The sequence below is a fragment of the Elephantulus edwardii genome, unplaced genomic scaffold, assembly GCF_000299155.1.
Source record: "Elephantulus edwardii isolate Elephantulus edwardi_28Jun2011 unplaced genomic scaffold, EleEdw1.0 scaffold00027, whole genome shotgun sequence".
Classification (NCBI taxonomy): Eukaryota; Metazoa; Chordata; class Mammalia; order Macroscelidea; family Macroscelididae; genus Elephantulus; species Elephantulus edwardii.
The window spans coordinates 12,270,660-12,288,301 of NW_006399777.1; the positions used below are offsets into that span (position 1 = coordinate 12,270,660).

At 40.6% G+C, this 17,642-nt stretch overlaps 1 protein-coding gene across 1 annotated transcript in view; it reads right to left on the reverse strand.

The window, feature by feature from the left end:
* Positions 1-17,642, reverse strand: part of TOP2B (topoisomerase (DNA) II beta 180kDa) — a 58,002-nt gene that overhangs the window by 2,482 nt on the left and 37,878 nt on the right. The window contains exons 25-33 of the mRNA XM_006883352.1: positions 16,758-16,913; positions 16,470-16,553; positions 13,413-13,607; positions 10,646-10,790; positions 10,269-10,430; positions 8,023-8,221; positions 5,940-6,019; positions 4,707-4,817; positions 2,166-2,288 (exon numbers count right to left, since the gene is read on the reverse strand). Coding sequence (XP_006883414.1) covers positions 2,166-2,288; positions 4,707-4,817; positions 5,940-6,019; positions 8,023-8,221; positions 10,269-10,430; positions 10,646-10,790; positions 13,413-13,607; positions 16,470-16,553; positions 16,758-16,913 — 1,255 coding nt within the window. The remainder of the gene's footprint in view (positions 1-2,165; positions 2,289-4,706; positions 4,818-5,939; positions 6,020-8,022; positions 8,222-10,268; positions 10,431-10,645; positions 10,791-13,412; positions 13,608-16,469; positions 16,554-16,757; positions 16,914-17,642) is intronic.

The following is a 17,642-nucleotide window of genomic DNA, read 5'->3' on the forward strand; positions in this document are numbered from 1 at the left end:
GATGACCATGAAAGAGAAAAATGGAACTAAATTTCAATTTAAACCCTAAAAATCCTGAGAGCCAGGGCCGGCTGGACGAGGAGAAGCCAAACCTCGAGATCTACTGTAGAGCCAGAAGCACCTCATTCGCCGACCTTCGAGCAGGTGTCCTGTGACTCACCTGGGAGGACACTGCCCGTCTTCCTCCCCCAGAGCTGCCACTGGGTTTGAACCAGCAGAGAGGTGCCCCCTTTTAATCAGGAGCACCACTTCCTGTCCACTGGCCACCAGAGGGAGAAGAGCCTAAGATCTTGGAATGTCACATGTAATCAAATGGATTCATGAAACAGCGTTTTTGAATTTATGAAGGTTTCCTATGATTCCCTTCCCTCTTCCATTAAAAAAAAAATCACTAGAATTCTTTTCTACTCTTGTTACTGTTTGATATGTACAGTCAAGTGGCCTGCAACTCACAGTGACCTTATGTCCAACTGCTCTGAACCCTGCTCTATCCTGAGCCAACCTCACTGTCTCTAACACACCCACCCCCACAACCCCAGTCATAGACTCTGTCCATCTCACCCAGAGTCTCCCCTCTTTTTTTCATGAAGATCTTTATCTCCTTATTCAACCCATCCTTTTACGTAAAATAAATGCAGAATGAAAGTACAAATAAAGGGCGAAACAGCCCTCAGAGCACACTGTTTCTCACAATCTTCTATTTAAAAGTCTTTCCAAGCGCTGAAAAGATTCGAGAGGCCACAGAGGAGACTGGAGCCAACGGTGCTCATGCCCCTGGCTGGTCCCCGCACCCCTGGCTGGTCCCCCTATGATTATTTCCTTTCCAAGACCCTCAAAAAGCACTGGTCCACCTAAGGGCGTGGCTCCAGCTCACCTGAAGAGTGTCACCCTTTCATTAAATCCACTCCTCATCTGCATTTCCAAGCTCTGCTGCAGGGGAGACCCAGGAGCTGAGGGGGAGCTGTGGCCGTGAGTCTGCTTGGCGATACCTGCTGACCCAAGGCCAGGGCTCGCTGGCCTTCTGCCCATGTTTCCCCAGGGGCTGCTGGTGGATTCCATCTCTTCTCATGCATTTTACAGCCTCAGAGACCCCAGGGACGGGTCGGTGAGGAGTTGGCTGTGAGTCGGCCACAGTAGGTTGAATGAACTTGCCACAGTGGGCTGCCTTTCAATCTTTCAATCATGAAGTGAAGTGTGCAAGTTACTCACGTGGCATCAGTAAGGGGGTGGAAGGATTCCATTCTATTCTGCTAACAACATTCATGGGAGAGACACTAAAGTGTCTGCCTATGGAACTTACATGCCGTATTTCAGCCAAAATTCCTTTTTATTAAAATATCCCTGTAGTCAGTTATTACAGATTTTTTTTTAATCCAAAAGAGAACACTGGTGATCAGCCCAGCTTACACTTACGGGCACAAGTACACGGCTAAGCCCATGATGGTTTAGTCTGCTTTGTTAACCTTGTGCCGCACTCGGTAAGAGTCCTTACCACCCACTCACAGTGACACCGAGTCTGAGGCTTCGGCTGTGCCGGCTCCGAGCACACTCTGCCGTGCTGGCTGCAGCCACGGTTTTCATAATCACTGATTCCTGCCAAGTTTTCTCGGGTTTCTGCTACAACATTGTGCACCTTTACCAACAGCTTTGGGAAGGAAGCAGTTATTAGAGAAAACTTCTGCAGCTACTAATAAAATAACTTGTACTGCTGTGAACCAATGTAGAAAAGAGTTTACAAAACAATTGATGTTAGTGGCCGTACAGTCTCTAATATGACATCCCAGGTACGTATCACACGATTCTACTGGCAACACTGATCCCCACTGCCGGCAATTCTGTACGGGCCGGTACAGGAGACGACACCTGGGCTGGCAGGGTGACATTCTGCTCTACAGCACTATGTCACATCAACCTCAGTGATGTCAGCTAATGAACTTGACCTCTTTGAGTCTCAGTTTCTTGATTTGTTACAGTGACCGAACTATACTGTGACAGTTCCTGTGGGCCCTTGATTTAGCCTGGATTCACAGGGACACTGCTTACTGAAGAGAGCTATTTAAAATCAAATAGGGACAAGATTTTTCTACATTCAACCAAGCATAAGGGACTAAGCTGTGCCCGCCAAGTACCTGTTATAGACAGTTCTCTACAAAGAGCGTCCTCACCTTTGGGTGTTGCGGTCTTCTTTGGAACGCCAAATTCTGAATCCGAGTCCGAATTGATGGTCTCCACTTTCTTCTGCTTAGGAGTCCTCTTGGGCTTAGGGACTGTATCTGAGGTTGGTTTTCCTATAAGCAAATGTCCATTTCATAGGTCAATGTACTCGATATACTAACAAAGTCAAGTGAGAGCTGTAACAGTGCAGCTCTCAGCTGAGAGGAAGCTGCATGGTCTTAGTGACGGAAGGGCCTCTCTGTGTGGTCCTGGGATGAAGACAAGTTCTCAAAAATGACAAAATGCTTTTAAATTAGGATTAATCTGCTTTTAGATTATTCTAGTGAGACATTTTAAACAAGGTCCATTAAAATTAATTGAGCAGCAACTTTTAAATAGTACATAAATAATCACGACTGAAAAATCCCATATTTGACATATTCATTTTAACTGAAGTCTAACCACATAGTAAGAACTAACACTTAAAATGTGTTAAAAGAAAAACATTTTTATAGGCTCTTCAAATACCATGAACAGAAACAGGTTCACTTTCATTAAAAAGCTGAAACCTAGACTTGACACTTTTATATGAAGAGAGAGATGAAAATCCAAGATAATTAGATAAAAGAGCTCAAGATCTTTGCTTTAACACATTTTGTTTAAATGTAAGCCTTGTTTTCCACCTTCAGTGGCAGTTCTATGTAACTGTTCACTTACATGATTAACAAAACCTAATTTAGGGGGAAATAAAGAACTGACAGAACAAATTCAAATAACATGCAGACGCTCCTATTCAAATAAATTTAGAAGCGGACTCATGCGGATTCTCTGGGAAACGGAATTCCATCCCTATCTGGAGCATTCCGCACAGCCAGCAGGAGCTTACATGCCTGTAAGCACAGCCTCGGCCTTTCCTCCCGGGACGTCACAACCACCTACACGGTCCCAAGAACCACACACATTCTGAACAGGAGCACAAGCTGTTTGAAAGACAGGCTGTGAACAAACACCTTTCAACTCTACAGGGCATACACAAGTCTCTTTCCTGAGTACCATAGGCTGCCTTTTTACTGTAAATAGTCTAGGGTATAGGTTTTAACTTGTAAAATAATTTTTATTTATGATCAATATAAAAGATCCTGCAGAGGATATAATGCATCTATTTTTTTGACAAGAATATTTTCTGAGAAACCGTAAGAAAACAAAAGCGTGTTTAGGCTTCCTGAAATCCCACGACACCCATCCAGCTGACACACAGCTAGTTCAGCACTGGAGAGACAACCAAATATTACTCGTCACGCTAGTTGAGCCTACTAGGTAATGCTATGCACTCTAACTCATTTGGTTAAACACGTGGACACAGGTGGATGAAGGAAACAAGGTGATGTCTTCAAAGAAGTGAAATGGCTGCGAAGGTTTTAGACAGGTGCTAACAAGACCATTTTAAAAAACACATAAAAGGAAAGCAAAGGCTGGCTCAACTTCCGCTAACCCAGCCTCCCTGGCTCCCCTTCTCAGTCCTAAGACAAGGATTCAGGTACAATGTCCTTCGAGAAGGAAGAGGGTGTAAATGAGACACGGAAGCCAGGAATGAGTAAGTTAGCAAGCCGCTCATCACGCCTTCGGATTGGCAGTGAAGTTCTTTACCACGAAGCCACCAGCACTCAGAGAACTTGCAGGAAATCCTAGAGTTAGTCCCCCTGAGGGCGAGGGCACAGAGCCATTTCCAGACCAGTGCCCCTAGATCTCAGCACAGCAAGAAGAAAATGCTCGCCACTGGGCACAAAAATGAGAAAGGGACTGGTTTACCGGAAGGCTGGTCAACAAGTTAACCGACTGGCGAGGCTCCTGGAGTCCCCAGTTCTCACCATAATACAAGTATATTTGGAATCAGACCTTCTTCTGTTCTGTTGCATTTAAGATATGTTAGTCTCTATGGGGTGGTCTGTTGGCGATTTTCCAAGACCCCTAAAAGCTCACAGGATTTCTTTACCTGATGGCTATATATAGCACCCAATTAGACAGCTGCTGTTTGGTTTTGCTTTTCTGAAGGGCTCTATTTCAAACACATGCATTAATTAGGACCTTCTTCACAAGGAGAGCACGTATGAGGGGCTGATTCATCAACCACTTCTGAGCATTTCATGAACATCTGAGACTATGGAAACAGCTGCACGGCTCATAGAGGAGGAGGTTTCCCAGGGAACTGGCCTACAGTCCACGTGACGGGCGAAGCCATGCTCAACGTAAGTAAGAGTATTAGGCTCCTGCCAAGACAGATGCCAATCCCCTTAACAGCCTCACAAGCTGCTTTACTAGGCAGCTATCTTTAGATAGACGTGCAGGCGATTATTTTATAATTGTAACAGCTTCAAAGTGAGGTCTGGTGGACATTGTCATAATTTTCTACTTAGAAAATAGGATATTCTCCTTTTAAATAAATATTCCTTAACCTTTTTAGTAAAGTCTTAATGCAAATAGCCTCAAATGACTTCCACCTTCCTTTAGATCTCTACATGTGTACTCAATGGCGAACAAAATCAAGTACATACCCTTTTTAGCAGCTGCTGTTTTATTTGGAACTTTATCCATTTGTTTCAAACCAAATGATGGTGAAAAAACAGAAGCAGAATCTTCTTCATTGCTGTCAAATTTAGCTGAATCTAGAAATTGCAAAGCTTCTGTCAGTAAAGAAATGATATAAACACCTCTTAGTAGCTAAACTTAAGTCTTTACTTGATCATTCCTCTTTAAACTTTCTATTCTATGACCATAATATACAAACAGCAAAAGTTAAAAATACCAATGTTATACTTCAAAACATTAACTCTATTGTAAAACAACACAGAAATGCAGAGTAAGAAAATTATTAAGTGTTCAATGACAAAAAAATAATTTAAAATATTAACTGATCAGCTTTAAAATCTCCCTGTATTATTTTAGTATCTTTGCAGCTAATTCTGTTTAAAGAAGATTAGTAGTAGTAATCAAATCTAAAAGGGTAAGTACTCTTCTGTTTACATCACTCAAGAGAAATTTTAAAAGGCAAGTAGGTCTACGATGGTTTCCCTTTGCCCTGAAACAAGTTAGATCAATATCTAGGCAATCTCCTTCTTTCTTTATCCCCCTCTTCGCTCAGCAAAATCAATCAAAGCAGGAACTTTCTAAAATAGCTAATGAATGCAAGTGATATTTTCCCATAACAATTTGACAGAACCAAAATGTGTATCTACATATCTATTTAGAACATGTACCAGATCTAAATAAATTTACTTATATGTATGTGTGAATAAAATTTACAAATATAAAACAGAATCATCCAGGAGGTCAAACTAGATTCTTTTCTGTGGGAAATTTTTAGACGAAAACACTGGGAAAAGAAAATATACACCATGATTCATTTTCTTCCATTATAAGCTCCAGTTTCTCAGCTACTAGGACTTAGGAACATAAACCTGAATCTGCATCTGATACTGAAAGCTTCAGCATATCATTACATTTGTATCACCAATAAAAAAAATCATATTCTCCCCTCCCAGATTTCTGCTTTTGATACAGCACTACATATTAACATACATACACACACACACACAAGCACTTGTTTGTTCTCTTATCTCCTTCCATAAAGTCTATCACCTCCAGTGAAGTTAACAAAACCTTCTCACGTTGAGCAAAATGTAAAAGGAAAACTCACTACTCAGAAAAGGCCAGGAAGGGAACCATGAATTTACAATTTGTCATTTTAAAACACGTTAATAACACAGCAATCAATAAAATGAGCATACCGTCTTCTGACTTCCGAGAGTAGGAAGGAAACGAGAAAAGATTTCCAAAATCCTGGCTTTTTTTGTCATGCGAAGACTTCCTATTGGAAAGAAAAATCACACAGGGATCGTCATTTGAGTATCTGTTTTCAAAGAAGAAAAATTAAGACTAAAAGATACTTCAACTTTCAAACTCATTCCTATCAAAGCCCCTACCATCTCCTCCTGGCCTGCCTGCTACTGAGTTTCTGCACCGCCAGCGTCACGGGAGGTGATGTCCTCCCTTGTCCCACACGCTGAGATGGATTCAAAGCCCAAGAAGCGGGGGCCTGAGGCTTTAGTGGTGCAACTCCCTCCGCACTGCACAGCTTGCGGACCAGACCAGGCTCCCCCATCCAGTCCTCCTTTACTTTGTTAAAGAAACAGCAACTAGTTTTGTTCCCCTTTCATGTGTGCTCATGTGCAAAACTAGAGGTCAGAACAGGCATACACATACACACACCAGATAATCAAGGGATCTGCTTGTTTATTTTAGCATAAAAGATGAACAGAAATTGAGTAAAGGTCTCAGTGATTCCAAATATTATTAAACTAAATTCTGTGGTGAGAGTGTGGGGGTATGGAAATCACTGCAAAATTTGTGGAAAGATAGTCTCAAAAATCTGAAGAGTCAAAAAAAAAACCATTTGAAGAGTCTCACAAACCTCACTGTGGTGCAATAGCCCACTCTCATACGGCTTTTCTCACCCTGGCCTTATAATCCCATCAAATAAGTAGATGGGCTGATCTATGCAAATGAAGTACTTGGGGACCACCAACAGGATTGGAGAGTTTGCTAATGATATAAGTAAGATGGGAAAAGCTCCCTTGCAGAGGTGGGATCACACAAAACCCTTTTCCGAATCCTAATAAGGGGAGCAGTCAGTCTGGTCATCCCACCGGACCCAAGAACCATCCCAGAGAGGGAAGGAGAGCGCAGGGCAGAGCACGGCCTTCATGTCTGTGGTGTTGCATGGGGGCCGCCTGGTCTCAGGACACAGGACACAGTGACAGCACTGGGAAGATGGCAGAACCAGGAGAGCGGAGCCAGACAGAGTAAGGGGCTTCCCAGTCCACCAAGCCAGGGGTTAAAGTGCAGGGGGCTCCCACAGCCCTGTTCCACGTCACCCTTGGGAAGCAGGCCTCCTGGCAGCAAGGTCCCTCCAGAAACTTGGCAATCCAGGTGGTAAGACAGATGAGTGCCTTCGGGGGAGGTTTCCTGGTGGACTGGGTGGCCCCGGGCACTTCCAGGCAGAGCTAAGGAGCTTCCTAACACTTGCCTAAGGGAGCAGAGTGGCCAGAGAGAGGCTATGTCCTGCGAGAGCCCTGCCGATGGGCACGGCTCAGGTGTCCTGACTGAAGCACTCTATCCTGAGCCGTTCCAGATCCTCTGTTACCTGTTTAACCTGATAAACCCTATGATTGTGAACACTGAGAGTTCTCTGTGGCCACTGAAACAAATGATCAAGCCCAACAGAGCCACAGTGGCAGGAGAGGGCTGGCTGTTAGGAGAAGTAGTGAAAAGGTGGCGGAGAGGAGCCACGTCTGACCTCCACCTCACAGGACCATCAGCCCGGGGCGGACAGTGAGGATTATCCTTCCTCTCCCCTCCTGAAGTTAAGTCTGGGCCAAGTTCTCCCACTTTCACTCAGGTTAGTATACAGATGCATGAGAGGCGAAAAGAACCAATCAAGGCCAAGGTGAAGAAGGCTAAACCTCCCAAGTCTAAGATTTAGTACGCTTTCTTTAAATGAGGGGCTGTCAAACTCTATCCCACAGGTCAGGTGCCGATTTTCAGAAATAAAATTGTATGGGACCCTCACTTGCTTACCGATTGTGGCTGCGTTCACGCCAACAAGGCAGAACCAAGCAGCAGGAGCACAGATGGCCTGCAGGGCCGTAAGCATTTACTACGCAGTCCCTGGCGGAAAAGGTCCGCCGATCCCTGCTTCAGACAGTGTCACCGTCATGGGAACAGCTGCCTGACTGGCAAAGCTTCCTCCCTCCAGAGGAGGCCCTGCAGCACAGCCTCCGAGTAACTGCCCTGTGGTTCTGTGTTACTCACTCCGGGGCAGCTCTGGATTTGCCTGGTGAGAATGTGTATTCATCTTTGTCCAAGCCGTCCGAAGGAACAAATTCATCATCTCCGTCGTTTGCTACAGGAGACGCTTTAACTTTCAATTCTTCTAAATCATTGTCATCGTCGTCATCACCATCATCATCCTCCTCTTCTGAGAAATCGAACGTGTATTTCGGTCTTTCCGCTAGGACAAAGAGAGACCCCCAACTCAAGTTCTGGTTTTATTCCTATTAAATATTATCAGAGATCCTGCACTTTGAAAATAGTCTGGCTATTTCAAACAATGCATAAGGGAGGGAAACACAAGCTTTTAGAGAATCAACTTTGGTCCCAGGTTTTTCCGCTTGGTCCACTGGAGGCAAGAAAGTGAGGCTGCCCTTCAGAAGAGCGTAAACAGGCCGGCTGGACACATGAGGGTTGTCATACTTGAAAATACACTACACTACACTACACACACACACACACACACATCACAGGAAACTGTAATTATTCCAGTCATTGAACAATGTGGTCACTGAACAATTACAAATAAAAGATTTTCCACCTCTACAATTTTAAAAAAACCAAAACCCTACAAATTTTAGTCTTTCAAAAAAGTGCAAAAGTTTCTCTTAATTCCGGAACAAAAAAACTTCTTTTTCCTCTTTGGAACATATTTTGCTCTGAAAGCACAGAAAACAGGAATTTTTCTGAACAATGAGGAAAAAAAAATAGGGAGAGAAGCCCTCAGTGAAACAGTAACATTTATCAGTAACAATGATAAATAAGGGTACCAACTATGGGAAAAAAACACATTGCAATAAATGTTTCATTCCTACCATGTATTATAAAATAAAAGTTTTAAGTCATCCAAACACCTCTAAATAGAGAGAAATAAATTAGAGAATCATATATGGGACAGGCCTAGATACTTTTAAGCATGAATTTTCCATGTCATGTAAGTTATTCATTGCTATAGACTGACTTTTATGTCCCTCCTCACCTGCCTGCCCACTTCCTAACATGGTATTTAAATCCTAACCTTTACACTTAAGGCATTCCATCCATTTGGGCATAGGACTTCCATTGTTAGGTCATGAAATGAGGTCTATGTACAGTGTGCCTTAATCCAACTACCCCTGAGATATGAAGAGAACAGAGGAAGCACTGAAGCATAGAAAGGGAAACCAGACACTAAACCGCATGAAAGTCATCTAGAACAGGAAGAGAGGCCAAGGCTTCACCCTAGAGCCGGGGCCTCTGCTCAAATTTCTAGTCTCCTCCAAGGAAAAATGTGTCTGTTCCTTAAAGTCACACACCTAGATGTGTTATAGCAGCTCTAAGTAAGTTAGATGCTCATGTGAAATATTTATCTATATATACACTCTGCGTAAATTAGGAAAGGAAATTACTTGGTGATTATAAAACCAAATGATTCAGGGCTTCATGTAATAACTGAAAACGCACGTCCCAAAAATACAACAAAAAATAGACATCCCAGAGGTAAAATATTCAAAGAGTTGTCCTACTCATTTTAAATCAGCATTTCACAAATGTTTAGAAGAGCCTATCCAATAAGAAATTCACATATTTTTAATTATTTGAAAATTTCAAGTTAAGAAATATTTAGATAGGATCAAATCATATATGTATTAATAGTAATACATAACAGCAAAATGGGATTCTGTGGTCTCTCTACTCAATCATCTCAGAGAACTGTGTGGAGGGAATCAAACTCTTAAAGCAAGAATTTTTTTCACAATATGAATAGAAAGCAGAACTAGAAAGTCCTTCCAGGACATTCTCCACAGCTGGTGAACCACCAAAGTACAGTTTGCCAACCTTGTTCACACTATGAAAAGAACTCCAGCTGTAATATTAAAAAAAGAAAAAAAAAATCACTAAGAATATATGGCTTGCTTTTCAAAGAATGTGCTTGAACTACATCTTTGCTAATGATCTGAAGCAGTCTGGTTTCCAGTTGTGGTTGTTGTTGCTGACTGCCACCGAGGTGAGCACGACTCACAGCGACCTATGAACAAAATGCCCCAAGCCTTTTATAACTCTCATCATAGATCAAAGCTCACAGAGTTTCCAGAGGTATGATGTTTAGGAAGTGGATGCCACTTTTATTATTTTTTAATTTGTTGGATCTCTGTGAACAAAACTTCTGAAATACAAACCAGTTTGAATAAAAAGAACTTAGTCTAACTACAAATAGTTTGCAATAGCTACAGAAGAAGGTGTAATACCAGCTGCTCTCCTCAGCAGAGAATCTCTCGGAATCACCACAGGCTCGGTTTCTTCCAAGTCACTTTCTGACTTGGATTCATCATCTGACCAAGGATTTCGTTTCTTCACTTTCTTGGTACTGGATTTACCAGCAGATGTAGGCGTTTTTCTGACCCTGGTACCTAAAAACAGAAGGACAGCAGTTTAGATACATATCAAGGTTGACACGAATGTTATGGAAAACAACGAAACTGCTATAACAAAAGGTTAATTGTAAAAAAAACCTTGTGAAAACTGAAGGGCTCCCTTTAACTACAAAGTCTGAAGAATCTAGTAGTTCCTTCTAAGGGTTTCTTCCCCGCTCACAAAAACAAAAGTCCTTTCTAACAATTCTCACCAGGCTCCTTCTTCTCTCTTTTGGGTTTGGGGCCTTTACTGGGAGGAGCTGATGGGGTCAACCCCTCTTCTCCTGCCCCTTCTACTGGTGTTCCACTGAATTCTTCATCAAATTCCACTTTCACGGCTGGGGTATCAGGATCACCCTAAACATTAAACATCAAAATAAGAAATTAAATGACCACCATATAGAGATTAGAAATGTGTTTCTAGCTAATAGCTTTTCATGCGACATTGTTGGTTTTCCCACTGACTCTTCTGAGGTCCCTCCAGCACACTTTGATCAGATCAGGCTTTGCTTTATTTATTTGTCACAAACTGTTTACAGCTGTCATCTTCCAACACACTCCAGAAGGGGACAGATACTGAGAAGCTCCCAGTTACAGACTGAAGAAAAGGAGGCCGTTTCTGAACATCCAATTTTCAGAATTTGGTTCATTAATTTGAGCTGATAACTAAAAGGCTGTCAATTTGAAACCACCAGCTGCTCCATGGGACAAGAGTGAGATGCCACTTCCCATAAAGAGTCACAGCCGAGGCAACTGGTGGAGGGTCTCTGGGTGGGACTTACCTTTGGTTTGGTTTTTTGGGAGACATGCATTGCTGGCACTACGACCCTATTGTTGCTCACTGCTAATTAATTCCTACTCATGGCAACTCCATGTGTGCAGAGGACCACCGCTCCCCTGGCTTCCCCGGACTGTGCATGACTCGTGGCAAATTTCATGAGCGCAGATCATCAGTGCTCCCCAGTCCCTGGGCTGCACAGAGCCTTCTGGGATTGGACTGTCAGCCCTGCCTTCTGGCACCTGTGGATGCCTCAAACTGGCAACTCATGGACTGCAAACGGAGCCACTTAATCTCCACCACCTAGAAACTCCACTTTTGACAGTGATTCTACTGAAAATATAAGAAAAAGGAAGACTCAAGAACAATTCCTGACAATAATAACAACAAATGTTGAGACAAGAATAGCAGTTTCCCAAAGGGAAAACAGAACAGCTCTACCTAGTGGAGACTCAAGGAAAATTCGTTTCCGAATGGATTTTAAAGGTTTGCCACGGAGGGAGGAAGGAGAAAACATTCCAGGAAGACGACTCACAGGCCTGTCGCACTTCACCACTACCATCCGGTCAGTTCTGACTCCCAGCGACCCTCTATGGAGTATCCGAGGCCGCAACCTCTACAGCAGGCACACCTCCCACCAAGGCAAACAGATCAGGCAGAACCAAAGAAATGTGAGACGGGAAAGTAGCCAGATACAAATACAGAGAACACAGACAAGTCTGTACGAGATAAACTGCTTCAACCATCAATCTGTGTGCAGTCAGTGGACAATCACTCAATCTCTTAAATACCGTATCACACTCAGATTCACTTTTAGAGGTTATCATTCTGGTAATAAAAGACAAGATTGGGGGAAAGAAAGTCGAGAGGGCGACTGCCCACAAGGTTTCCTAGCTTGTAACTCTTGACAGAAGCAGACTGTCTATCCTTCGTAGCCCCTGAATTCTAAACTCAACCTGACCAGAAAAAGGAGCGTCTCTCTAGGCTCTAGGACCACTGTGCATCCTTAGTCTTCAGCTCTAAACATTATATCCAGAATTTCCACCTATGCCTAACCCCTACCCATTCCTCTGAAAAATAAGTAAATATTAGTTTACAAAACTTTAATTACATCAACTCCCCGTGAAAATGGTACAGGATGAACTTCATTTAAACCAAGGGCATATATAAAATAATAAATAGGAGATGAGCGATAAACTCCGAAAACCAAAGATAGGCTGGATACTTATCCAAAAGAAAGGGTTACATATTACACAATCTCACTCACATAATCTAACATAAGGGGGGCAGGGAATACAAAGTTTCTTAGTAGTTACCAGGCAAAGGAGGGAAGAGGTCTGGGTAGAGTGCTGAGGGGCTGATTATAGCAACAGAAACTGGGGCAATGGTGTTTGCACATCATTATTAATGTAACCAATGCCACCAAACTGTACATGGATAAATTATGTATATTATATTGAAACAGATGAGGGAAAGAACAGATTAGAAGTGATATATGATTGAGTATTATGGTTAGCACAGGAATCCAGAATTAAGGTTGCACAGAGAAGTGTACTCGGGGTGGGGGGAAGGGACGTGGGAATTGTATATTAATGAAGGAACTTGTTTTCTTTTTTTTTTTCTCTCCTCGAAGGGGGAAGCGAGCTGGTGGGGAGGGGTGGGAAGGGAGAAAATTGCGGCAATGAATGAATGGAAATCCAAAACCTCTGTAAAAAAATAAAAAAAAAATTATATATAAAAAAAATTATAAAAATGACAAACTATCAAATGTTGTGTTAAATGTATTTTTACAATAATTTTTTTTTTAAAAAAAAAGCCTTACACACCCTTAAGACTTCAATAATTGGTCAAGATACAAAATTTACAAGTTCTTAAAGATGACATGCTTGTGTTGTTAATTCTTATATGGTTTATTATCTTATACGGTTTATATTGTTATGTGGTATGAATTTAAAAGACTCCTCTACAGATTCTTTCTTGTTTTAAAAGTGGACTCAAGAAACAAGATCTTTATATACACATGATTGTGGCCAATATATTTTCCTTCTACAGATGAAAGGCATTCATTCATTGCTACAATTTAAACTATGTTCAAAACAAAATGGAACAGGATGTAAGCACACAGAAAAATGAAAACCCATTTATCCACCATTACAGAGGTGAATCTACCAAACAAGCTGAGAAACAAAGGGACACCATACCTTCTTCTTCTTCAGCAACTTTTTGCTGGCATCGGCCTTCATCGCCGTAATCTCGGGAACTATTCTCCTGCCGTAAGGCGACGGCATCGTCTCCTCCAGCTGAAGCTTCTTCACTTTCGGTTTGCCAACTTTGCCTTTTATTGCTTTTCCAGACATCCCAGCCAGAATATCTTCGCGCTCCTGGGCTTCCACTTTCTGAAGTACATTCATAAAGAGGGGTAGAAAAGTAGACAGCTCTTTAGCAAAAGCAATCACTGGGACTTAGGAAATGAAAATATTTTACTCGCTAAAAGATAAAGTTTTCTTTTAAATAGAAGTAAAAATTACACCATGAAAGTCATGGAAAAACAAGACCAAAGAAAGTTAAGTCAGAAGTCTTTCCCTGTTTTGTCCAGCTACATCTGTTGAGACACAAGAAGGTATTAACTAAAAGATGTATGTTTGTTGTTGTTGTTGTTTGATGCCGTCGAGTCGTAGACGACTCATAGCGACCCTATGAACGAACGGCCTGAGCACTGCTCGTACACAGAGTTTCTGGAGGCAAGCCATTTCGGAAGTGGATGCCGCTCCTGCTTCCAGAAATGATGTATACGGTCCCTAAATTCTAGGATCTCATCGTGTCCTATGGAATCAAGATCTCTGATGATAAACAAAATCCTAGTGAATCATAAGCAAAAGGCTATATTTAACAAATAAGAAGTTACTCTTTTCCATTGCTTTATCTAGAATGGAAAAATGGGTCCAAATACAAAGAAAGAATGATAAAAGTATCAATGTAGCTAGATAAAATTGAAGTTCAGTGTAACAAATTAGGATATAATCATGATTACCATTAAAGATTCATTTTACAAAATTATTCCTTCAAATAATTAATTTTAAAAATCTTGCAAAAATATAAGAGAAAAATGACATTTTGTTAATCTCCTTTTTTTTCTGGTGAAGATATTTTATTTTTCATAAAAATATAATTGTACAATTCTTCAGAGAAAGAAAAAGTCTTTCAATGCCCCTCAAATACCATGCAGTTAAATAGTAAACATCTTCCCTTTTAAAAATACTTGATTGATTTCTATACTATGCAACTGATTTCTTGTGAAATATAATATTTACATTTTTAAACTTTCTTTGCCTTTATTTCAACTAAAGATAAGCCCAGGTTAATTCAGTGCTTTCTATAAAAAGCCAACTCAAGCCTATCAGAATTTAAAGATGTGGATACCATCACTTAGCTGAGAGTGCTTTGAAACTGCCACACTCAGACAAATTCTGATTTAGACTTAACAAAAAGATGTATTTTTAAAAGAAGTTAGACTATATTTGACCTGGTCAAGCTTATTCCGTGTTTTATTAATCTCCTTTTTTGTGTATTTAACAGAAACACAATAAGCTTTGGCATTAGATACATCTCATCTAGAAATCAATCTTAGCATTACTACTTATATGTATCCTTGGGAAAGACAGGTATAATTTATTAATCACATAGTCTATGGTAGTCATTACAAATCCTCTGATCTCCATTTTATGGAAAGAAAAAGGCTCTCAGCAGATGAACAACTTCCCTCAGGCCTGATATACTCTTACACTCTCTGGGGAGTTCCAGTGCCCTAGTGCTCAAGCTGTGTTGCAATCTCAAAGGCACATGGTTCAAGTCCCTATCCCTTCCCTCCACCCATCCACCCACTCTCCACCCCTGGCCTGTTCCCCACTGCAGAAAAAGAATGAACAAATCTCCTCTCATGTGATTTACTGCCCCTGAAAACCTGCTGGAGTGTTAGCTACGAGTTAGTTCTGACTCTATAGTACATAACAACTTCACTAATCATCAAATAGAGAAGGCTATATGTTTACAAAGGGAGCACACTCCAGGAATACTTAGGGTGACAACTTTTAAATAGTGAAAAAATGTAGAGCATAATAAGTTTCGGGTGTATCAGAGACAGTGCGATTGGCACAGGACAGAGCAGGGTTTAGGGCTGCTGTACACAGGGTCGCTATGAGTCGCAAGCGACTCGACGGCACAAAACAACATTTCTTTTAGTATTGATTGTTGGTGATTACCTTGTAGGAATTATTATTTAATATTAACATCAGTCAAGAGCTCATTTTCCTTTTAAAGATAAAAAGGGAACACAGAACAGCAGAACTAAAGCACTCCAGAAAATCTAGTAGACCGTTAACATACATATCACTCTTAGGAATACAAATTCATTAAGGCCATGAAATAAAACTAGAATGTGTGGCAAAAAAAAATCAACAAAAAAAAAGTGAAGACAACTGATTTAATAGTAGGAATAATAAATGCAGTTTAACTTTTACTACAGATGATTTTTATAAATCAGATGGCCATACTGCTTACCATTAATTTAAGACTAACACTTGACAAGCATTAATGGCTTAAAAGTTGGAAAATTTTTTAAAGTTTATATTTGTGTTTTTTTCTCTAATTTTTTTCCTTACTTTTAAAATGTGAATTCCACCTGGAGAAAACTAGATCAAAGCAAAAATATTGAAACTTCTTCATTATTCTACTTTTAAAATCAACGTACACCTCCATTCATCCTTTATACCTCTATTCATATTCTACCCGTATGTGTCCTGGCGTCAGAGCCCACTTACAGCCAGCCTCCAGTGGCTATTCAGAGGCTGTAAATAACACAGGGGTAAACTGCCCATGCTGGTCTCTCAGAGCAGTGAATGGATTCGAACCGTGTGCCTTTGAGTCGGTAGCACAACTCCTTACCATGAGACCTCCCTATAGACACACATGCACATTATGTTTTCTCTTACCTCTTGCAATGAATCAGTAGCTAATCTGAAAGTCAGTTAAGAACTTTTAACTGATAAAAGTAGTAGGATTCCATTTCTTCTCACTGTCAATCCCTAAAGGCACCATTACCAGAAATAATTTTTTTATTAACTTTAGAAAGTGAGAAACTAAATTGTTATTAACATATCAGCCCTTACAAGATTAAAAGCACTCTGAGTGAGATCACTTAAAGAGAATTTTGTTTCATAATATTCCTTTCATAAATAGGGGTTAATAGCAACTTAACCTACATCCAGCTCTTCAACAAACGCCGCTAAGTCCTCTTTCCAAAGGTCTGAGGGAGATTTCCGTTTAACATCACTGACCTCTCGCCCCTGCGATAAAAGAGTTGCACATCTTTAACATTTAACAAGGGAACATTTTTAAAAATGAGTTTTTACATGTTTTTTAGTTTTATAATTTTTTAAAAATTTTCAGTAACTTGAAAATTTTAAAATTCAAAATCATTTTGGAAAAGGCAAAGCACAAAAGCACCACAAAAATATTTCCAAGCTTATTGATCCCACAAAAGTTCATACTTTTGCATCTCTCTGTTTAATCAGCTCATCAACTTTTTCTTTAGTGAGAGACCACAGAGACATGTTTAAAATGTAATTAAAATCAGGGCCTGTAGGAGTTCCTGAGTCAGAGGAACCATCATCATGCTGGTTTTGTGTTTCTTCTTCTTCTGTTGCCTGTAAAAAATAATAAACTTTATATTAAAGCTCTGTACAGTGACAAATCAACATTGAACTTTATTAAATATAGAATTAAAACTTTGCAAATACTATGCTCTTAACGCTACATCTTCAGGGGTTATTTCAGATTACCTGAACTACTACTTATAAGAGAATAATTCAAGCAAAAAATGTCAACGTTGTGAAGACAAACCATCCCACCTCTGAGAGGAAGGGTACGGAACGTTCCTATTTACACAGGCAGCTGATGGATAAAGTAATGGGTTTGCTAACTCCACATCTCAGAAGGAACCGAGTAATACTAACGTTCTGCAGCTACACTCGACTAGGTTTTCACAACAGTCCGTGGATGAACAACTCAAAACCCAACGTAAGGATCATCCAAAGACCAGTTTACAAGACATACACCGAGGCATGTTCAATCTCTAGAGAGTCAGGGAAAATTCCATAAAGCAAGTTTATTTTTGTGAGAACTCAGGAAACATAGTAATTTTAAGAGTTTGATAGGTTTGATTAAGAATTGGCAGGGATTTAAGTGTTGTTTGGGGTTTTTCTCTCCCCTACAGAAGCAGCTCAAATAAAATTATCCTTATATGGTGGTGATACTAAATTTCAAAATGTAAAATTTATGATAAGTGGAATCATCTTTAAAATTTTTAAAACAACAGCAGCTATTAAGGTACTCAGAGAATTTAAAATGTCTGAGTTAACTATGATATTCCATAA